Source organism: Lepus europaeus, chromosome 9 (assembly GCF_033115175.1).
Source record: "Lepus europaeus isolate LE1 chromosome 9, mLepTim1.pri, whole genome shotgun sequence".
Lineage (NCBI taxonomy): Eukaryota > Metazoa > Chordata > Mammalia > Lagomorpha > Leporidae > Lepus > Lepus europaeus.
The window spans coordinates 114,602,130-114,626,064 of record NC_084835.1 but is presented as its reverse complement, the minus strand read 5'-3'; the positions used below and the strand labels follow the sequence as shown (position 1 = coordinate 114,626,064).

At 36.9% G+C, this 23,935-nt stretch overlaps 1 protein-coding gene across 1 annotated transcript; it reads right to left on the bottom strand.

Moving 5' to 3' along the window:
* Nucleotides 1-11,975: 11,975 nt before the first annotated feature.
* LOC133766386 (receptor-binding cancer antigen expressed on SiSo cells-like) lies at nt 11,976-20,592 on the bottom strand. Its single transcript, XM_062200043.1, has 2 exons — nt 19,866-20,592; nt 11,976-12,163 (listed from the first exon to the last, which is right to left on the bottom strand). The coding sequence occupies exons 1-2, from the start codon at nt 20,530-20,532 to the stop codon at nt 11,976-11,978; spliced, it is 855 nt and encodes a 284-aa protein (XP_062056027.1). The 5' UTR covers nt 20,533-20,592.
* Between the last annotated feature and the right edge of the window lie 3,343 nt (nt 20,593-23,935).

Below are 23,935 nucleotides of genomic sequence, written 5' to 3'. Positions count from 1 at the left end.
ATGTTTTCCAGTTGCATTCATTTTGTTGGAAATGACAGGGTTTCATTTTTTCCACTACCATAGTATTCCATGGTGTATATATCCCATTATTTCTTTATCCAATCTTCAGTTGACAGACACTTGGGTTGATTCCATATCTTAGCTATTGTGAATTGAGCTGCAATAAACATGGGGTACAGATAACTCTTTCATATGCTGATTTCATTTCCCTAGGGTAAATTCCCAGAAGTGTGATGGCTGGATCATATTGTATGTCTGTATTCAGATTTCTGAGGTATCTCCATACTGTCTTCTACAGTGACTGTACCAGTTTACATTTCCACCAACAATGGATTAGGGTACCTTTTTCACCACATCCTCATCAGGATTTGTTGTTTGTTGATTTCTGTTTGAAAGTCATTCTAACAGGGGTGAGGAGAAACCTCATTGTGCTTTTGATTTGCATTTCCCTGATGACGTGATCCTGAGCATTTCTTCATGTGTCGGCCATTTGGATTTCCTCTTTTGAAAAATGTCTATTTTAGTCCTTTGCCCATTTCTTAACTGGATTGTTTGTATTATTGTTGTTGGGCTTCTTGAGCTCCTTATATATTCTGATTATTAATCCTTTATCAATTGCGTAGTTTGCAAATGTCTTCCATTCTGTCGATTGTCTCTTGATTTTGTTGAGTGTTTCTTTGGCAGTGCAGAAGCTTCTCAATTTGATGTAATTGCATTTGTCAGTTTGGGCTTTGGTTGCCTGTGCCTGTGGGGTCTTTTCCAATAACTCTTTGCCTGTGTTAATTTCCCCAGTGTTTTCTAATAATTTGATGGTATCAGATTGTAGATTTAAGTCTTTGATCCATTTTGAGTGGATTTTTGTGTAAAGCACAGGGGGTCTTGTTTCATCCAGTTTTCCCAGCACCATTTGTTGAAGAGACTGTCCTTGCTCCAGGGATTGATTTTACCTCTTTTGTCCAATAGAAGTTGGTTGTAGATGCTCGGATTGATTCCTGGAGTTTCTGTTGTGTTCCATTGGTCTATCCATCAGTTTTTGTGACAGTACCAGGATGTTTTCATTCTAACTGCCCTATAGTATGTCTTGAAATATGGTATTGTGGTGCCTCCAGCTTTGTTTTTTATTTTTTAAAGATTTATTTATTTTAATGACTGAGTTACAGAGAGAGGTGGAGCCCGAGATAGAGAGAGAGTCTTCCATCTGCTGGTTCACTTCCCAAATTGCTGCAATGGCCAGAGCTGAGTTGATCTGAAGCAGAAGCCAGGAGTTTACTCCAGGTTTCCCACATGGATACAGGAGCCCAAGCACTTGGGCCATCTTTGATTGCTTTCCCACGCCATAGCAGAGAGCTGGATCAGAAGTAGACCAGCCAGGACTCGAACTGGTGCTTATGTGGGATGCTAGCACTACAAGCCAGGGCTTTAACCCACTGCACCACAATGTCAGCCCCCCAGGTTTATTTTTGTTACAGAAATTGTTTTAGCTATTTGGAGTCTCCTGTGTTTCCATATGAATTTCAGAATCACTTTTTCTATATCTGAGAAGAATGACTTTGGTATTTTGATTGGTATCTCATTGAATCTGTAAATTGCTTTTGGTAGCATGGACATTTTGATGATATTGATTTTTCCAACCCCTGAACATGGAAGATTTTTCCAATTTTTCATATCTTCTATTTCTTTCTTTAATGTTTTGTAATTCTCATCATAGAGATCTTTGTTGTCCTTTGTTACATTTATTCCAAGGTATTTAATTTTTTTATAGTTATTGTGAATGGGATTGATCTTAGAATTTCTTTCTCAGCTGTGGTACTGTCTGTGTATACAAAAACTATGGATTTTTGTGTGTTGACTTTTTATCCTGCCACTTTACCAAACTCTTTTATGAGTTCCAGCAGTCTCTTAGTGGAGTCTTGATTCCACTATATGTGGAGTCATGCATTAGGGATAATTTGCCTTCCTTCTTTCCAAGTTGTATCCCTCTGATTTCTTTTTCTTGCCTAATATCTCTGGCTAAAACTTCCAAGACTATATTGAATAGCAGTGACAAGAGTTGGCATCCTTGTCTATTTCTGGATCTTAGTGGAATGCTTTCACCTTTTCCCCATTCAGTAGGATGCTGGCTGTGGGTTTTCCATGAATTGCTTTGATTCTGTTGAGGAATGTTCCTTCTATACCCAATTTGCTTAAAGTTTTCATCATGAAAGGATTTTGTATTTTATCAAATGTTTTCTCTGCATCTATTGAGATAATCACATGGTTTTGTTCTTCAGTTTGTTAGTGTGATCTGTCACATTGATTGATTTGTGAATGTTGAACCATTCCTGCCTACCAGGGAAAATCCAATTTGGACCAGATGAGTGATCCTGATGATGTGTTATTGGATTCAGTTGGCTATTTTGTTGAGGATTTTTGTGACTATGTTCATTAGAGAAATTGGCCTATAGTTCTCTTTCTCTGTTTATTTTTCAGGTTTGTGAATTAAGGTGATACAGGCTTTTTAGAAGGAGTTTGAGAGGATTTCCTTCTTTTTGATTGTTTCGGATAGCTTGAGAAGAATTGGAGTTATTTTTTCTTTAATGTCTGGTAGAATTCAGCAATGAAGCCATCTGGTCCTGGGCATTTCTTTGTTGGGAGGGTCTTACTGATTCAATTTCCTTCTTGGTTATTGGTCTGTTTAGGTTTCCTATGTCTTCATGGCTCAATAGAGGTAGGTTGTATGTGTCCAGGAATCTATCCATTTCTTCTAGATTTCCCAGTTTGTTGGCATACAGCTCTTTGTAGTAATTTCTTATTGTTATTTTTATTTTTGTGGTATATGTTATATTTTTATTTTCCTCTCTGATTTTATTTATTTGGGTCTTCTCCATCATTTTTTGGTTGGGCCCATGGGGTGTACATTTTCTTTATTTTTTCAAAAACCCAGCTCTTTGTTTTGCTGATCTTTTGTATTATTTTTTATTTGATCTTTGTATATTTGTTTTTTTTTAAAGATTTATTTATTTATATGAAAGGCAGAGCTATAATCAGGCAGAAGCAGAGAGAGAGAGAAAGGTCTTCCATCCACTGGTTCATTCCCCAAACAGCTGCAACAGCCAAAGCTGGGCCTATCTGAAGCCAGGCTCCAGGAGCTTTCTCTGGGTCTCCCATGTGGGTGCAGGGGCCCAAGCAGTTGGCCCATCTTCCACTGCTTTCCCAGACTGTTGCAGAGTGCTGGATTGGAAGTGGAACAGCCAGGACTTAAGCTGGCGCCCATATGGGATGCCGGCACCACAAATGGAGGCTTTACCCACTCTGCCAGAGCACTGGCCCTTGTTTATTTCTTCTCTAATTTGAATTATTTCTTTTTCTATTACTAATTTTGGTTTTGGTTTGTTATTGCTTTTCTTGGTCCTTGAGATACATTGATAGCTCATTTATTTGGTAACTTTTCAATTTCTTGATTTAGGCACCAATTGCTATAAACTTTCCTCTTAACACTCCTTTTTTATTTTTTTTAACTATGTTCCCCTATACTACAGCAGTAAGCTTCCTCCCTCTTCTGCCATCTTGGAATGATTGTAAGACCCAAATAATTTTGGAATTTACACAGGACAAAAAACACTTTACGGACAACAGGTTCCAACAATATTGTACATGCTTGAGCTATAACTCATATGGGTTTATGTTATATGTAGTCCAAGTAGCCTATTTATACTTTATATGTTATTACATATTATAATTAACTTATTTAATTGATTCTGTTTCTAAAAATAAGTTCAACCCAATATTTAATAAATCTTTTTTTTTTTTGCTTTTGTCTTTTTGTTTGCACATTATCTAATTTAGCAGCAAAGAAATCAGAGACTAAAGACCAAAAACAGTTCATTGGATCTATTTATATAGCAAAAGTCCTTTAGTAACATAAAAATAAAATGCTAAAAGCAACTAGGTTATGATTGTGATAATTTGACATACCCTTTAGGTCTTTGGGTAATGGTGTTAGGATTTTATATGGAGTTAAGGAAGCATTAAGTGGTAAATTACAGAGTAAGTTGAATCCTTACTCATCTCCTGATATGAGCCACTAAACTTGAACCCATACCAGCCCCAGTGATGAGCAAGTCTTGCCAACATTAAGCTTTACAATAAGCTTTGCATTACTTAATGCTGCATCTTGACTGAAACTTTCTACATGGCAAGGATGTGCCTACACTAACCACTAAGTATTTGTGCTCTAAATCTGCCCCAATAGCATCTTCATTTGGGAATAATACTGCTAAAAGAAATAACCTCCTCCGAGGTAACTTGATAAATGCTACCTACATTTTGTGTAGGGTTAGCACAGTGGACTTTTTTAGGGTATGGGGTAGAAAGAATAAGGATCTCTCATGAATTATTCACTGAGTCAAGGTTTCCTCATTATAATCTTTACAATTACATATAAATGATTTTACTTATAAATTTTCAAATTATGTGAAGATTATTGTCCAGGGTTTGATCAATATTTAGGCACAGTTTTTCTAACTTCAAAAATTTTGAGTAAATTTATGATTTATTCATCAATTCACTTATTCACCATACTGTTCTGGATATCTACTATCGAGGCATTAATTACCGTGAAGGAAGGGTACAGAAATTGACTGAATATGAACCTGTCTTGGGAGGAAATGACAGTTTCTAGAGACTTTAAAACTATTAGGAATCTATCAGAAAGAGGAGAGAAGGGACATTTGAGATAGTGAGTGATTACAACCAAGGAGAAACAACAAAAAATGCTATCTGATCTGTAGTAGACATAGTTTATGTACTTTTTAGCATCTGTTTGTTTATTTTTGAAGCATGCGATTATGAGGAAAGCGTAGTTAATCAAGTTAGGAGGAGTTATGATAAGAAGTCTGCATGGGTATCATCTCTCTTTTTTTTTTCTTAATTAGGTTTTGACTCCAAGGTTGTCATAGTATATTCCATCATTGAGTAGCTCTCCCAGAAGAAATTCAGTGTTATCTGTAAGTGAAATAGAGAAAAATCACTGAGCATCTCACCATTCTGATTCACTCAATTATCTCAATATTTCATAGCAAAGAAATCTGGCCTATAATTGAATATCAAGAGATGCCTTAAGAAGTAAAGAATGTCTTTATGTAGTCTTTTTTTCTTGAAGAGTTATTTTATTCATTTGAAAGACAGAATTACAGAGAGAGGTAGAGACAGAGAGAGAGAGGTCTTCCATCTGCTGGTTCGCTCCCCAGATGGCTGCATGGCCGGAGCTGCACCAATCCGAAGCCAGGAGCGAGGAGTTTCTTGGTGTCTCCCACATGGTACAGGGGCCCAAGGACTTGGTCCATTGTGTACTGCTTTCCCAGACCATAGCAGAGATCTGGATCAGAAGAGGAGCAGCCATGACTAGAACCTGACACCCATATGGGATGCCGATGCTTCAGGCCAGGGCTTTAACCCCTGCGCCACAGCGTTTGTAACATTATTAGTATTCATAGTAAGATTGGTAACTCGGTGTATTTGATCCAGGCTGCAGTATTCTTTTATTTCCCTCTTCCTCCTAAGTATCTCCAGATATATAGTACCAGACACAGCACTAGATCTTGAGAATTCACTAGTGATGAGATATATGACTCTACTTCCATGGAGTTGACAGTCTAGTGTAACTTTTTTTTTTCTTTTAGTCTAGTGTAACTTTAAAGAAACATGTTCTTTTTCTGCTTTTCATAGTTTCTAGCATAAGGAGCCAACAACAAGTAGAACTGAATACTACTGTCAATTCTGTGACAATCAAGTGTAATCACATATAATTTGTTCAATGGGGGGGGGGGGGACTAATCCTTTGTTCCTTTTCCTACCTTGGAAATAGTGCCGGAAGGAAAGAGGGGGTAGGAATGAGGAAAAGAAGTGAATGGAGAAAGGGGTATCAGAAGCAAGTGAAGAAGGAAGGGAGGGAGGGCACTCTGAACCTAAATCTGAATACAAAGTAAGCTGCTCAAGAAGAATTATTCCTATAACAGTTTTGTTAATTGTGGCATAAACTATTTGAAAGTTCTTTGAAATGTTAATGTACATAAAGCTTGATTTAAAAAAGAAAGCTAAATTATAGTACACAGATTCTGTTTCATAGTACATTGCAATTTTTTCCTTTTAATTATTTTTAAAGATTTGGTTATTTATTTGAAAGAATAACACAGAAAAATGGAGAGACAGGAATAGAAAGAGATGGAGAGAGATCTTCCATCTGTTGGTTTACTACTCCCTAGACGGCTGCAATGGCCAGGACTGGACCAGTCCAAAGCCAGGAATTTCTTCCAGGTCTCCCATGTGGGTGACAGGGACCCTAGTACTTGGGCCATCTTTTGCTGCTTTCCCCAAGTCATTACAAGGGAGCTGGATCCAAAGTCAAGCAGCTGGGACTTGAACCTGCACTGATATGGGATGCTGGAGTTGTAGGTGGCAGCTTAACACACTGTACTGCAACTCTGACCCCTAATTATTTCTTTAAACTATGTTTATATTGCTATCTTGTGATGAATACCATTTTGCTTGCAAGTATATTAGCACTAATGTGGAATTTCAACTGCATGTCTGAGGTTTTTAAATACCTTAGCTATGCAATGTTCTCCCATATGTATTGATCTTAATGGCGTAAGGAGAGAAACATTCATGCACATATGGCATCCTTGATGCTTTTTGTTCTTATTTTGGGGGTCAGTTTGCTTCCATTACTGTCAGTTTCCTCATGTTCCAAATGAACAATATGAACTCTTACCCCTGAATTAAAATCTGGCACTCCCTTACAAACAATTTTTACCTAATTATTCCATAGTGCAAATAGTGCTCCAAGCCTGTATTATACTGTGCTGAAAAATTACTGCCTAATTTTATTGCTGTTTATTTATTGTTTAAATTATATGCTAATTTATTTATTCCTCCACATTGTTACAGAAGATTAATTTTGTAAATTTATTTAAATTATGTGGAACTTCAAAATACAGCTACTTTATCTTCATTTAGACATTTTTATTTGATGTCTTAATGCAATATTTCACAGTTTTGAAAGGGGATTTTTTGTATAAAAATACATAGTTCAGTGAAGCAATGACATTGTTTTTATGAGATACCTTTTAAAGATTAATGAATATAAAGAATACAGTAAATGAAAACCCCACACAGATAAAACAAATGGATTTTACTGTTCATTTTAAAACATTAGCTGAGCACTTGACTATTTCAATGCTGACTAGAACATAGCATGCTTAGTAACTTTCTCATAGGCTTGACATATGCCTTTTCACCATTTCCTTGCTTTAATTTGAAGAGGAACATTTCTGTATTATGTGAGATTTGAGGCTAAAAATGAATATAAATCCCTGGGTCAATAGCCACTAGCTCTGAGGTCTTAGGCAAATTTCTTAATTTTAAATCTTGATTTTAAATAAAAGTAAATCGAATGATTTTCTTTAAAAATTAAGTATGAAGATTAATATAACTGTCCTTGTTTTCTCTTAATAGCCACCTTCAATCCTCTAGTCCCGTTGATTATAGGAAAAGAAAGAGCAGCAGACATATGTTTACTTTGGTTCTGCTACTGTAGGTGTCCAAAGAGAAGGCAGTCCCATAATGCAATGTACTATTTTCTCAGACAGAAAATAGTTAAAATTATTTCTGATAATTTCAACACATATTTTTAAGATACAGGCCAATTAGAAATCTATTTTAGTATGTAATGTTTTTGAGTTGCATAAATATGTAAAATCACCATTACATGATTAATATATTAGAAGTACTGCTTTTTATATTCACATTTCCACAAATTTTACTTAAACTTCCAGTACAGTGTCAATTTTTTATCATTTCTAGATGTGTGTGTATTAGTAATCTTTTCATTACTTTAACTAAAATACCTGAGAGAAGCTACTTAAGAAGGAAGCAGGCTTATTTTTCATTTTACAGTTTGGAGGTTCACAGTCCAAAATGAGGAGGATCTATTGATTCAGCTGTCCAATGAGATGAGGATGACAGAAGGATGATCATATGGCAAGCCAAGAAGCAGAGAGAATGGTTGAGCCAAACAGAGCTTCTATAACCCAGCCTCTCTCTGCAGTCTCTTGTTTCCATCATAATTTGATCATGGGATTACATTCTAGCAACTGAAGACAATCCAATCACTTCCCCAAAGACCTACCTTCAAATAACAAAATTAAATCATCATAAACCATCAATGTTAATTTATTAACTATTAACATGAGATTTCGAGGTTTAAACATCTGCATTGATCTGGAGAGACTATTCTATTCTGATAATGCCATGTTTTGAGTTTTTCCAGAGTATCTCATGTTCATTTCTTAAACTTACTGAGATATAGAGCTTTCTGAATTCAAGTGTGATGATACTACTCAGTTTTATTCCATGTCACAATTTTAATAATATTAGGCATAACAATTTTTTAAATCTTCATTTGGTATGTACATATGTATGATCTACCTTGTAAATTCTTATATTTGTTCTATTTTAATTTTTCCACTAGGTATGCATAAAGTTAATATTGTCTAAGACTGTAAATGAACATCACATTTATTGCACAGGGAATTATGGCATAAATAAAAATGGAGGTAATGTTTTCAAAGTGCATATGCATGTGTATGTATATAGTATTATTCACCTTAATACCACTTATAACAAAAATTAGCTAATTGAGAATTACATTTGCTTTTAATTTACATGCCATTCACATATGTCTTTTGGGTTGGGATCAAATTCTATATTACTTTATCTTCTGATTACATTTTAAGTTTGAGTGTGTTTGTCTTCCACTTGGGCCCCAAATTCCATAGCCTCTATTAAGAATCTCTTTCAGACTGTCAACTTATCAGTTAGGAGTGTATTAGAGTATGTACCTATGCGATGGCCCAAGTATCATAATGATATGATAGTAGAACTCATTCCCTCCTATCCTCAGTAGGGAGGAATACATTTTCTCTGATTGATTTTTTTGGGCGTTAGTGTTCACACCTTTGTGTTGGTTAACTGTAAAGAATTGGAAACCATTCTAGTTGTTGATACTTGCATATGTCAGTTTTGTGGCTCCTCCATATTAAACTGTAGGTTTTGGGATATGAAAATATGCTACACTGATATGATGACAATAGGAAAAATATGTTTATCCTGGCCGGGAACTTGGGAGCCCTCCTCTGAGGTAAATTGCTTCGGCCATTGAGTTAAAGTCAGACTCATGTTTTCTATAATGAGAGACAGAACATATATAATAAAAGATAGAAATAAAATGAACATGTGTGTGCCCCCCATCCACTGTAAGAAGTACACAATAAATGCCAGTTATAAGGCCTTCATGTATCTGACCTTCTATTATCAAATACTCTGCTGCCACCAACCATCCCAGAAGTAACGTCTGTCCTGCTTTTTGTATTGACCATTTGTTTGCTTTTCTTGATAACTCTCTCTACTTCCTCTCTCTTTTTCTCTCTCTCCCTCTCTTCCCCTTTCTCTCTCCCACTCATATATGTGTGTGTGTGTATGAATTTACATATTTTCAAACTTCATGTCAGATAGTAACACACTAATACATATTTTTATGCAACTTGCTTTTCCTTATTCAATTTTTATTGTCTAGTGTACATGATGTTTGTCGGTGAAGATCACATTTTTACTATGGTAGTGTTTCATTATATTATATCTTTTATATTATATATATTATATATATTATATATAAAGATATATTACTATATATCTTTATATGAACACACAATACCTTATTTATTTTTTAGCTTGTAAATGGGGATATTTCTAGTTCCTGCAAATTCAACTAATATTCTAAAAAAGTTATTAAATAGTTTCTTTAGTGATGAATGCAAGAATTTTGCTGTTTCCTTGTTTGTACCCACAACCTTCCCACCCAGACCCAGCTGACCTTCCTTCATAGCACATATATCTAAGGCTGAAAAGTTCTGAGTTAGCATGATTTGTGCATTCTCAACTATTCTAGATGATGCCAAAACTGTTTTCCATATTGTACAGATTAACAGCTAATATAGAAGTGTTTCCTACTTTTCAAAATTTCCTGATTGGTGGAAAACATGGATGTCTCATTTTGATTTTCCTTTGCATTCTTATATAGTCCATAAGCACAAATGTGTATATACAAGTATCCCCCTTCCCCCACAGTGATCATTATTTTTACCATTTGTGTTTGTATTATGAAATGAAATTTATTGTTATGTCTTCATCCTTTTATTTATTGAGTTCTATTATTTTCTTACTGGTTCTTTGAAGTTTACCATGTATTATGTATGCTGATCCTGTCTTTTGTATGTGTTATAGATGACTTTCTGGTTTATTTAATATTGGTAGTATGACATTTATAGTGTCTTTAGATATGCAGGTGTCTTTAATTTGAATGTAAAATTTTTCCTTTATTTTTTATTTTCCTTTATTATTTATATTTTTTTGTGTGTCTAACTAGTAAGCTTTCCCAAGATTTGGCCCTAAAATGATTCTCATATTTTCTAAGTGTTTTACTTTTTATTAGTTATTGTTCCACAACAAACTTTGTGGCTTAAAGCAACATGTTTATTTTCTCATGGTTTCTGTGGATTAGGAGTCGGCCATGGTTTAATTGATTTCTGTGTTTAATATCTTTGACAAGGTTGTGATCAATTTGTGAGATAGGGCTGAATTCCCATCTGAGATTCAACTGGGGAAGCATCTGCTTCTAAGCTCACATGCTTGTTGGCAAGATTCAGTTCTTATGGGTCATTGGGTCCAAAGCCTCAGTTTCTTCCTGGCTGTTGGCTGGAGATCAACCTCAATGTCTTACCACGTGGGCCTCTTCTTATGTCTGCTTCATAAAAGATAGGAAGAGAGAGTTAATAGAGAAACCCTAACAATGTAGTATAATCATGAAAGTGACTCACTTTCACCTTTCTTGTGTTCTTTGGTTCAAAGCAAGCATAGTTCACACCTATAACCAGGTGAAGCAAGAATATAAAGCAATGGGAAATATTGTGTGTCATTTTATAGTCCATCTATTTAATACTTTTTAATCCTGTGATAGAATTGAGTCAGAACACTATATATTGTTATTACAGTGGATGATATTTGTTTAACTGTGTGTTTTTTATTGGTATATAGAAAATGCACTGACTTTTGTACATTTGTATTGTTTCAAAAGCCTTATTATTAAATCCTATTACTAATTAAATAATTTACCTGGAAATTCTTCTGAGATATTTATGCATACAGTTTTGTATTGTGTAATGAGGAATATATTTCCTTCTTTCTAATTTTATAGCTACTTTATAATCTTCTGCATTTGTTAGGTTCTCCTGTGAAACACTATGTGGATATAGTTATAGTGGATGTTCTTGTATATTCCTGATAGGAATGAAATTATTCTAACATTTTACCATTGATTAAAATGGGTGCTTTGTGTATTTCATAGGTTTACCTTATCAGGATGGGTATTCCCTTCTAATCCTAATTTGTTAAGTGACTTTTTATCATGAATTCATGATGATATGTATTGAATATTTTTGCTTTACTCCTTGAGATATTTGTATATTTTGTCTTTATCTGTTCAGGTTGCACCATTATATGATTATTTTTTCTTATGAGATCACATTCAACTTGGTTTTCTATGATAAAAGTAGCTTTGAGCATGGTTCATTTAAGTAATATTTGTATATGTTGCTGGATTGTTTTTGTTAATTAAGAAAATGTGTACATCAACATTTATAACTATGGATAGCCTGTAACATCTTTTTTTCACATTGTACGTGTCAAATTCTGAAGTCATTGTTATAATTGTGACAAAATAATTTGGGTATGTTATATTTTTATGTTCTTATAACAGTCTGCATAAGATTGAAATAACCTAATACTACAATATTTGGCAGAACTCATCTGTAAAACCATCTGAACATTGTGTTTTCTTTGTGGGAAGATTTTTTTCATAGGGCTTATTTGATTTAGCTAATTCATTTATTTTTTAGTCTGCTTTGGTAAATTGTAGTTTTAAGAATGTTTCCTGGCAGTTGGCGGGTCCTCGCTGAGGACGCGGGGCTGGGTGCCGCCGCCGGTTCCTCTACCCTTTCCCTCAGCTGACTCCTTTCAACCTTGTCCACTGTCGGCGCGGCCTCTGGTGCAGCAGCTGCGGCTCCCGTACCTGCCGGAAAAAAAAGAAAAAAGAAAAAAAGAATGTTTCCTTTTCTTTTGCTCAAAGTGCATTCTGTTGCCTAAATACATACCCACACACATGCACATACACACACATAATTTTCCATCTCTGGTATGAGCATACATGTGTTTTGTTTTATTATTCTAGTAGAGTTTGCCTTTTAATGTATGTCTTTTAAAAGATGATTTGTTTTTAGCTTTCAGTTTTTGCTTCTGTAATTCTCTATTTTTTGTTCATCCCAAACCCATTAGGTACATGCTGGATTTATTGCTCATGCAATAAGAAGGATTTAAAAAATATGTCTTTGCTTTAGAGTAATGTTGTCATGGTGTCTAAATAAATCTTGTCTAGAATGAAAGAAGAATGAAAAAGCTAGAGCTATAATTAGTAAAGAAGCAATTGTTACTTATATTGACCAGGAGAAATGGTTTAGAAAATGTTTTATTTTGGCCGGCACCGTGGCTTAACAGGCTAATCCTCCACCTTGCGGCGCCGGCACACCGGGTTCTAGTCTCGGTCGGTTGCCCCTCTTCCAGGCAAGCTCTCTGCTATGGCCCGAGAGAGCAGTGGAGGATGGCCCAAGTCCTTGGGCCCTGCACCCGCATGGGAGACCAGGAGAAGCACCTGGCCCCTGGCTTCGGATCAGCACGATGCGCCGGCCACAGCAGCCATTGGAGGGTGAACCAACGGCAAAAAGGAAGACCTTTCTCTCTGTCTCTCTCTCTCACTATCTACTCTGCCTGTCCAAAAAAAAAAAAAAAAAAAAGTTTTATTTTTCCTATATCCGGATATGATAATGGAATAGTCTTGTTTTTGTCTTGATATATCATGGAGATAGACTGCCTTAGTTCTGTGAAATTATTTACCTTCAGTAAGAGAACATCAGGCCTGTCTGCAGTGGCATCAACATTTTTTGACATAGAAGTACTGATCAGATAAATAAGCTGTTTAGCTCCTGTCATTTCTTAGATGGTCTCATTAGCTAAGAAACTGCAAGAGCTCAGTTCACTATCCCTACTTTCCAGGAATTTGGGAGGAGGACAGAACCACCAGCTGATGTCCTCATCTGAAAAGAGCCCTCCATCTATTCTCTTCTAGTTTTAGGAAGTGTAATTTCAGCATAAATGAAACATTTCTAGAGTTACTTGAGATAAAACCAGAGGAAAACAACTAACTTACACAGATTCATAGTTCCTGGATCTTGAGTTATCCCTGGTATTTGTGTTTTCAAAATGTTCATCCTTGGGGCAAATATCAGTGGTTCGAACACCCACATTCTATATTGTAGTTTCTGGGTCCCAGGCCTGGCTCCACTTCTAATTCCAGCTAGAGATAAAGCATTCCCTGGGAGGCAGGAGATGATGGCTTAAGTACTTGGGTTCCTGCCACCCAGACAAGCTGGGATTGAGATTCTGGCTCCTGACTTTAACCTGGCTCAGCCACAGCCATTGCAGGTGTTTGGAGAGTGAACTGTTGGATAGATTTTTCTGTCTGTCTCTGTCTCTTTACATTTTAAATGAAAATAAATGAATAAATATTTTAAAAAGAAATCAAACTGATCACACATGTGCAAAATAATCTTTCTGCCTCAAATAAAAATACTATTACTTTTCTTGTGCTTTACAATGGTAATGTAAATTCCAAATTATTTTCCATTAAAATCTCTCCTTTTATTCCTAAATAAATAGAAGAAAAAAGGAATATAGGAAAAAACAAAAAGTCTAAAATTCCTTGAAATCTAATCAAAGTTTTCAGGACGCTTCTGAACATAAAATGAAGAAAGAGCTATGATTTCATGCGATCGGAACTTTCACTGCTTCTCACTGGTATAAAGTGTCATTATAGAAAACTAAGCCTGCTCAACTATACAAGTGACACTTGTTTGAGGGGTCCAGAATCTCATGTTTATACAACTTTTGTGCAGTTCACATTGGTTACCCATCCATAAAGGCCAGTTCCTTTTAAGTCACCTTTTTTGTTTGTTTTCTCAACGTCACAACTCACTGTGCCATTGTTATTTTGTATTGAATAACTGCCTACATTTAGTAGATGTTATGCATGAATTAGCAGATTCTTTCTACCTTCAACCTCACTCTAAACACTTGGCACTTCTGTCGTACCGGATTTGACAGCCTAAAATCCCATCTCAAGGTTGTTTTATTTCAGGGGTTTTCTTGTTCTTTTCTCCCCACATAATTGTTTTGAGGTCAGGTTAAACCAACTTTCCAGGCTTTTCTACTTTCAGATTTTGAAAAAGAGGGATTGGTGACAGGCTCAGTTCACTCTCAAAAATACCCTGGGCCCCTTCAGTGAAGAGATCACAGGTCATTACTGTGGTCAGCTTGGTATTCCAAGGCATAGGTGAGGGACTCATTTTTCTCAACCACAAAAGATTCTTTATTTCAAGCCAACAGGCGTAAACTCAACTTAAAGCTAAAGTTATTTAAAAAGCTGTTCTTTGGTTTCTCCCTCACTATGGATGAGAAGTTGAATAGAGTTTCTGACTGGATAGAGAGTAATTCGGAAAATTAATATATACAACTGACGAATAAATATAAACACTGTCAATGTTAATTATGTAAATGCAAATTAAGATGTGTTATTTTATCTTAGTTTACAAACTGAAATGAACATTTTGGTGGATATAGAAAAAGGTCAAACGTTAGTTACTGCTTTGGCAAATCTAAATGTGTATGTCCTTCATTAAAAGCTGTTTGGCCAGCACTGTGGTGGAGCAGATAAAGCCGCCGCCTGCAGTGCCAGCATCCCATGTGGGCAATGCTTCGAGTCCTGGCTGCTCCACTTCCAAACCAGCTCTCTTCTATGGCCTGGGAGAGCAGTGGAAGATAGCCCAAGTCCTAGGGCCCCTGCACATGCATGGGAGACATGGAAGAAGCTCCTGGCTCCTGGCTTCAGATCAGCATAGCTCGGGCCATTTTGGTCAACTGGGGAGTGAATGAGTCGATGAAAGACCTCTCTCTCTCTCGCACTCTGTCTCTCTGCCTCTCCTTCTCTCTGTGTGTAACTCTGACTTTTGAATAAATAAATCTTTTAAAAAATTTTTAAAAAAAACTAGTTGTCTATTTGCCAGATATTGAAGTTACTCTTCCTCCACTCCAGACCCCAAAGTTTGCCTTTGGCCCAGAATTTCCATCAATAGGATTGTAACCTATAAGAAAAGAAAGATACACATACCTATATAGAGTCATATGGATATGTATCAATATAGAAATGGATATTCAGGGGCTGGTGCCATGGCACAGTAGGCTAATCCTCCACCTGTGGCATTGGCATCCCATATGGGTGCCGGTTCTAGTCCCACCTGCCCCTCCTCCAATCCAGCTCTCTGCTATAGCCTAGGAAAGCAGTAGAAGATGGTCCAAGTTCTTGGGCCCCTGCACCTGCATGGGAGACCAGGAAGAAGCACCTGGCTCCTGGCTTCGGATCAGCACAGCTCTGGCTATTGTGGCCAACTGGGGAGTGAACCAGCAGATGGAAGACTCTGTGTGTGTGTGTGTCTCTCTCTCTCTGCCTCTCCACTCTGTGTAACTCTTTCAAAATAAATAAATATTTAAAAAAAAAAAGTGGATATCCATCATGGCAACATTATGCAGCAAAACATGTAAAGCTTCTAAAAGTGCAAAAAAATAATGGAGAGGTATAGTATTTATTAGAAAAAATCTGTAACAATTTGGTTTATTTTTTGCTAATTATAAAGTAATACAAGTTTATTTTTATTTGAGTAAAATCAAAATGTCATTTTGAATGATGTCAGATAGTATTGTCAAAAGTCAACAATGGCTAAATGTAAGTAGTTTCAAGTAGTTCCACCTAAAGTTTATATCAATTTATACACGAATTATTTATAGATTTATATTGTATATAAACATACTCATACGCATATACATAGTTCTGAAATATATGTCAGATGTTAATAGTGGTTATTTTTGAAAATGAAATTTCAGATGCTTGTTTTCCACCTTATGATTGTGTTTTCCATTATTAGAATAATTGTTAAAAGAATATGGATTAAAAAGGAGAGAACGATCCAACATGGAAAGTGGGATACACAGCAAACTCATAGAATGGCAAATACCCTAAACAGCACTCTGGCGTCAGAATCAGCCCTTATGGCATTCAGATCTGGCTAAAAAGCCCATGAGAGTTTCTCAGGCATGGAAAGCCAAGGCACTGTGGCAAAAAAAAATTACCTAAATGAAAGATCTCTGTGAGTGAGATCCCAGTGGAAAAAACAGGCCATCAAAGAAGGAAGTAACTTTCTCTGAAGGAAGGAGAGTACTTCCACTTTGATTATGGCCTTGTCTAAATAAGGTCGAAGTTTGTAAACTCAAGAGGCTTCCATAGCCTTGGCAACTCATGACAAGAGCCTCAGTTCATTACTGATGTCATAAATAAGAGTGTGAATTGTTAACAAAGGGAGTCACTGTGCACTTACTTCCCATGTAGGATCTCTGTCTTAATGTGTTGTACTATGTGACTTAACAGTAAAACTAGTATTAAAAAAAGAATGGAAGAAAACTTTGAAAATTCAAAATAAAGACTATTAATATTTTCAAAAACTTTTAGAAAAGTTTTTTATTTGCTTATTTGAGTAGCAGAGTTACAGATAGAGGGAGAGACAGAGAAAGGTCTTCCATATGTTGATTTACTCCCCAAATAGCTGTAAAGTAGGCAGGCATACAGGCTAAAATTGATTAGATTTGTGAACTGGAAGACCACGCCTACGCCACGCCCCTGTGTGGCCTCATTCCCCTACCTGACCACACCTGGGTGCCCAGCAGCCAATCAGGTTAATTAACCACTCCCCTTTGGAAGTGGGTTAAAAGCCGGGACACGGTGTGGTCCGGCACGCTGTCTTCTTTCCTGGCCTCTTGCCAGGAGCCGGCTTGCTGTAGCCCTGTGCCTCCAGGGTGCATGGCCTTCGGGTCATGTGCTCCAGGCTCCCTGGCCTAGATGCTCATCCACGTGGCTGGTTCTTGGTGCTTGGTATGAACCCCTATTCACCTCTCTCTCTTAAATAAAGCTCTCACTCTGCTATGCATCTTTCTCACTAAATAAAAGCTTAAAACGTACCATGCTGCCTCGTTTATCTGTGCCAGTATTTAGAATTCTTCTCTAAATATTAGGCAAGAACCCTCTTGGGCTTATTAATGTTGGGGATTTAGTAATAAGCCCGTGGTGAAATCGTAAGGCACCCCAAATTCCGGTAGCACATGTGACACCCCAGATAGCACTTCTGGGGAACTTTAAGGGACCACATTTTGGTGTAAATTTTAGGGGGTCATGTCTGATTTCAGCTGCATCAGCTGGGCTGATCTGAAACCAGAAACCGAGAGCTTCTTCCAGGTCTCCCACGTGGGTGCAAGGGCCCAAGCACTGGAGACACCTTCCACTGCTTTTCCAGGCCATAAGCAGAGAGCTGGATCTGAAGAAGAGCAGCTGGGTCATGAATTGGCGCCCATATAGGATACCAACACTGCATATGGGGGGTTAGCCTACTATGCCACAACGCTGGCACCAATATTTTCAAAAGACTATAAAATTCAGAAATTGGGTTAAATGGCTATTACAAAAAGGAACAACTGTTGAATCTCAAAAAATGTGAAAACAATGAAATATTTTTACCCCAAATCGCAAATTCTGTTTAAGAAATAGATTCTTTTAAACATTACTATTCAGCTTGAATCATAAATAACAATATTAAAAGTAGAAATATTTAAGTTTACATTCATTTATTTTAATAGCATTTCAGATGAAGTTATTTAGGGCTTAATTATACTTTATTAAGTTATTTTTATAAATTATGGAAAGAACAACATTTGGCTTTTTCTTTCCTTCTTTTTCTCCCTTTATTTATTTATTTTTTTTTAATTTAATACCATGATGTATACTCAATTTAATACAAGAATTTCGGTTACACATCAAGAGAGTAAAAAAAAAATCCAGATTTATTTATTCTTTCCGCAAAATAACTGTCCTCTTAATTAGTTGCATAAACTCTTAATCAGCCTGTATTTCTGAATAACCAAAAACCAAGGAACCAAACCTAAAAACAAAACCTTATCCCTGTGAAACTGTAACTAAAGGAGATTTCAATACTTTTCACCCATTGGGGAAAAGCAGTAAATGTTATTATAGGAAAGGAGGTTATCCTTTATGAACCCCGATTTAGAGAAATTGTGTGGTACTCCATAATAACTAAAAACAAAAAAAAAAAAAAAGGAGGGAAAAGAATACACTTATAATTAAAAAGTGTAATTGTATTTAATTGGGAGTTTACTGGCAGTAACTGACACACATGATTACTGAAAACCTGGTTTGGGGATATAGCAAGTTTGTACCAAAGTTAAAGTCAACTGATTCTACAATTGCATTTAGTCTGGAAGCATAGGTTAAGGACTTAAAGAGTTCTCATCATAGAGTTTATGATTTTACTATGAAACATTACTTTAGTTCAAATATATTTGCAATGTTTGGCCCAAAGACACTTTAAAACCCAACAAAATGTTAATTCTGGGCAGCAGCTTTTAAGAAAGTAAAAATCATTAAAAATTTTAAAGCCATAGAAAATCAGATTGTATGGATTTCAATTGTGACAAAAAGTTAATGGCGATTTTAAACTATCATCTGGTTCTTCTTCCCTTCTTTATGGACACAGTATATAATTTTTCTTTAAGACAAGCCAATCAACACCACAAATAAAAGATTATTCCTTGCTTGGTTTAGAATTTAATGAACTAATACCTAGCTGTTACCTTAGCCAAAAACACAGATAACCTGCATTATGTCAGACATATAAAATGGATACAGAAATCAGCTAAAAGTTTTGAAATGTTAGAACTGTGGGCTTTCTGCATTGTAAATTACTGGCTACTGAGTGGAGGCAAAGGGGACAGCTAAAGTATTTAAAGACATTACATCTTAAAGCCTATAATGAAAGGGATAAACAACTAATACTAGTTCTTAAAACTCAAAAGTTAAAATAATTTAAAATGAATTTACTATCTTAGCTGATTTTCAATGTTTACACATGCAATATAAATTACAAATATGTATAACATTATAACTCCATTCAAAAGAAAATAATGATGTACAAAATCTTTATAAATAAAATTATTGCATTTAATGTCATTTCTCTTGAAAACCAAAATCATCAAATCCTTAATGTTATATCAAACATGAATAATACTAACTCAAATTAGAGGAAATATATGCCAATACCAGCTCCTAAAAACAAAAATAAGAAAGCTAAAGCCCTACAATTTGTCTAATTTAGGACAGGTAATCATGGAAACAAAAGAATATTAAAATTATTTATTTTATACTTATGCACACTGAAGGGAAGTATAATAGACAGCAGAGTTCTTTTCCACCATCAAATTATTTACACCCATTTAGCTAGACACACTAGCTTGAGAGGTACTGATATATTCCATTTGTAATAATTTCTCTACAGCAAACAACTGTCTTATATTTGGAGCATGTTGAAGAAAATATTATCTCATAAGTCTCTTCTGTTCTTTTGAGTCTCAACACTGACTTCAAGGTACTTTGGGAGAATCTTGGGTGTCCTGATGAATGCATTAAAATCAAGCAATGTATCTGTATTCTGAAAATACTTTTAAATCCATACAAATGCTGCCCAGGCTGTGGAGCTGATTTCTCCTACTGGCACTATGACGTCTGAAGAACCGTTGTGAAAGTTTCACACCAATTTTGTTTTGTTCCTTTTTCATTAGCCACTGTGCTTCCTCTTCCATTTTCTTCCTTTGTTGTTCTGCTGCTCTCTTTTCTCTGTCTGCTATTTTCTGCTGCCTCAGAACTTCTTCTACTTGCCATGCCGCGTCTTCCTCTTCTTCCCATGCATTGGTATTTTCTTGCCAGGTATCTAAATCACCTAATTCAGAAGATTGATGAATAAAAGGCATATCCTGTGTAGCTGCTAATCTACTACAGAAACCTGTGCTACCGTCTGGGATGCCAAAATTCAATGGTTCTCTTTTCTTAATAACGATTTTCTGAGTTTTCCTTATAGTTGGTGTCATGTCTTTAAAATAGTCAGGTTCCAGTTGTTCCAATGCATTTTGCTGTGTTGACACATTCCCATTTCCTCCTTCAATTTTTACACTTGTAGGTGCATCTTCATCCCAGGAAGTCCACTGTTCAACATCAGTCTGCTTAGGAACTGATGAATAGTCAACTGTAGTTGGCAAAGTTATTTGGTCTCCACTTAATTTCCTTCCTCTGCCAGATCTGCATATTAATCTCTTTAGGAATGAGAATACTGTTGCTAGGCAGGTACAAACTTTAAATAACCGAAACTCAGTGATGGCCATGGTGGAAATTAAAACATGGGAGACCAGGAGAAGCACCTGGCTCCTGGCCTCGGATCAGCACGGTGCGCCAGCTTCAGTGCGCCGGCCGCAGCGGCCATTGGAGGGTGAACCAACAACAAAAGGAAGACCTTTCTCTCTGTCTCTCTCTCTCTCTCTCTCTCACTGTCCACTCTGCCTGCCCCTCCCCCTCCCCGCCCACCCAGTGGAGGCTCCAAGCTGCTGCGTGCGTGCGCTCCCCCTCTATTTTAATTTTTCTCTTTCTTCCATGAACACTTTAAAAAATTAGAATTTATGGCTATATTCAAAAGGAAATTAATTCAGATTATATTAAAAAATAGCTCGAGAAGTAATATGGCCAGAGAAGAACTTCACCCAGTCCCTACTTAAACCAAAAGACAAAAGTAAGGACTCTTTTTTTTTTTTAACTGTCAAACTTAAAAAAAAAAAAATGTTGATTTTTAAAGATACTGTGAATGGAAAAAAGTAAAGTATCAAAAATGTAGTTGTCCACTATTGTCCCTTTGTTTTCTATTTAATATTCTTTTCTAAGGAAAGAATGTTGTCATTACCAGAAATGGATAGAATGGAGGTTCTTATCTGCACAAGAAAGAATTCAGACATGAAATAGAGTAGTGGTAAGCAAGATATCAAGGTTTAATGGAGTAGGGCATCCAGCAAAATGGATGGGCAGCTCTCTAGATGGAATTTGAGAGAGTGCCTAACTGTTCAGACTCAGGTAAAATAAGGTTACATAGTTTAATGGGGAGAATACACCTAACACACCAGGTGGGCATCTCAGCAGAGAACTAAGGGGAGCTGAGAGAATTACACCTGAGAGACCAAGCAGACATCTCAGGAGAGACTGAGTGGGTAGTCTGTATTCAGACTGGGGCTTATAAGGGAATGGGGTCCAGTTCTTCCCATGATTCTTCTTCCCTTCACCCTCTTCTACTGGACAAAGGTTTTTCCTGGGTGTGAAGTACATGAAATTCTTCCCAACATTTTATTACCCATTGTTATCAAACTGTGTAGCCCGCTTGGTATTGGGCAGGGATTCTCCTAAGGTATCTTCCTTGGGGGAAAAACTGGGAACATCTTTATAGATTCTGGGGTATGGACAGGACTATCTAGTGTAAAATACTAGGCTTCCTCTAAGGTGTGCATCCCTGGCTGCTAGAGACTGATTCATTCCTTCCCATGGCTGCTTTATTTTCCTCAGGTCCCTCTTGCTCACATACGCTAATTTCTTTCTTTAAAAAAAAAAAAAAAGATTTATTTTGTTTATTTGAAAAGCAGAGTTGCAGAGAGAAAAATGGAGAGACAGATCTTCCAACCACTGGTTTACTGCCCAAATGGCTGCAACACCCAAGGCTGGGGCAGGCCAAAGCCAGAAACAAAGAGCTCATTCTGGGTCTCCCACATGAGTGCAGGGCGCCCATTCTGCACTGGTTTCCCAGCATTGGAAGTGGAGCATCTGGGACTCAAATTGGGACAAATGTGGGATGCTGGCATTGCAGGTGGCAGTTTAACCCACTATGCCAAAGCAGCGGCCCCTACCTAGGCTAATTTCTATTTTGCTACCTGTCTGGGCTTCCCAATTGAGATGGATGTCAATGCCGATGACTGTGATGATAATGAGTTCTACTCAAGTACATCTTACTTCTGGGTGCTTGTGTCATTGCTTTTGAGAGGCACCACAGCTGACTTCCACATGACCTGGATTATGTGCTCTTAGGCTCTGATTTTCTATCTCCCCTTCAGGAACTGAGGAAAAGCCCACATGTCCAGTCCTTGAATAGTTAACTGCAACAGGGACATTCTTTCTCATAGTGTTATTTGTTGTAAATCTAGCTCAACAAAAGTGATGATGTTTTAAAATTGTTTTTGTTGTTTTGAAATGCAGACTTACAGAGTGAAGGTTAGAGAGAGAGAGAGAGAGAGAATCTTCCATCTACTGATTTATTCCCCAAATGGCCACACATGCCGAAATTGGGCTAGCTGAATGAATGTAGGAGACCAGAACTCCATCTGCATCTCCCACATGGGTGACAGGGGTCAAAGCACTAGTGTCTTCATCTGCTGCTTTCCTAGGAGCATTAGCAGGGAGCAGAATTGAAGTGGCATGGCAGGGACTGGAAAGGGCTTGTGCATATGGGATACTGGCATTGCAGGCAGTAGCTTAAGCTGCTGTGCCATAACACCTGCCTCCCCCTAAAAATGATGCTGTTATAAAGTCTAAATATTTATTAAATATGAGAGATTAGTTCTGCAAAAGGATAGGTATCACTACTAATTGTAATGTTAGACATCTACTGTTTCATGTTAGGTTTGGATAAAAGAGTTGGTATTTTCACTAGCAACAACTGAGATTTTTAAAATGTTTCTTTATCAATATTTCTCTAGTTTTTTGAAACTTCAAGTTATCTTGCTAGCAGTGCCCTCTGGATATTATTCATCAGTTTTCCATTTGACTGCACTCATGAGATACTTCAATAACTTTGAAATAAAACTCAGATCCCAGGATACACTCCTTACCAGCCTTTTCCAAACAGAGAGAACCTGCAGATAAAAGGAAAAAAGAAATACTCCCAAAGACACTTGGGAGGGTTTTTGATATGCTAATGATAACTATTCACAGCTTTTAGAGGCCTTCAGCTTGGAGACTTATATCCATTCAAATAGGCTCCAGTTAAACAAGCATCCTTGAAGGTACTTTCACTTTCAGTAAAGAACTGGGACACTTGTTGCAAAAGAAAAGGATGGATTCCAGGTCTCTTTATTAAGTTTGTCACTTTTGTTTCAGGGTCCTTTTTCATCTCTCATAGATTAAGAGCTTCATAATGAACATATTTCCTTCTGTGCCTAAGTTATTGGTGATCAAAAAGCATTCTGTCCAAATTCTCAATAAAGATAAGCCTTGGTTACTCATTATTTGTGATTAGGATATTCCTTAGAGTCATGATTTAGACAGGCAGATAGGATTAAATCAATTAGATTTGTGAGTTGGAGACCACACCCTGCCTCCTTTCGTTATCTGATGCCCCTACGTGACCTCACCTGTACACCCACTTGCCAATCAGACTATGTAACCACTCCCCTCTGGAAGAGAATAAAAGGCCTGAGGCATGGTGGGCCTGCCCTTGTTGTCCTGCTCTGCTCTCTGCTTTTCTGCCTGCGCTGCACTACCTGTGGCTGCTCCTAACTTCACACTTCTTGCATGTAGCTCCTGGCCTGCCCTCTGCCTGATAGGTATCCAACTTAGTTTCTAGACTTCTTTTTCCCTTAAATAAAGCCCTCACTTTCCTGTGTATTTCTCTCACTGAATAAATGCTAAAAACTCTCCCATGTTGCCTGTTCTATTTACAAGCAGCCGGTATTTAGAATTCTTATCAAAAATATGGCA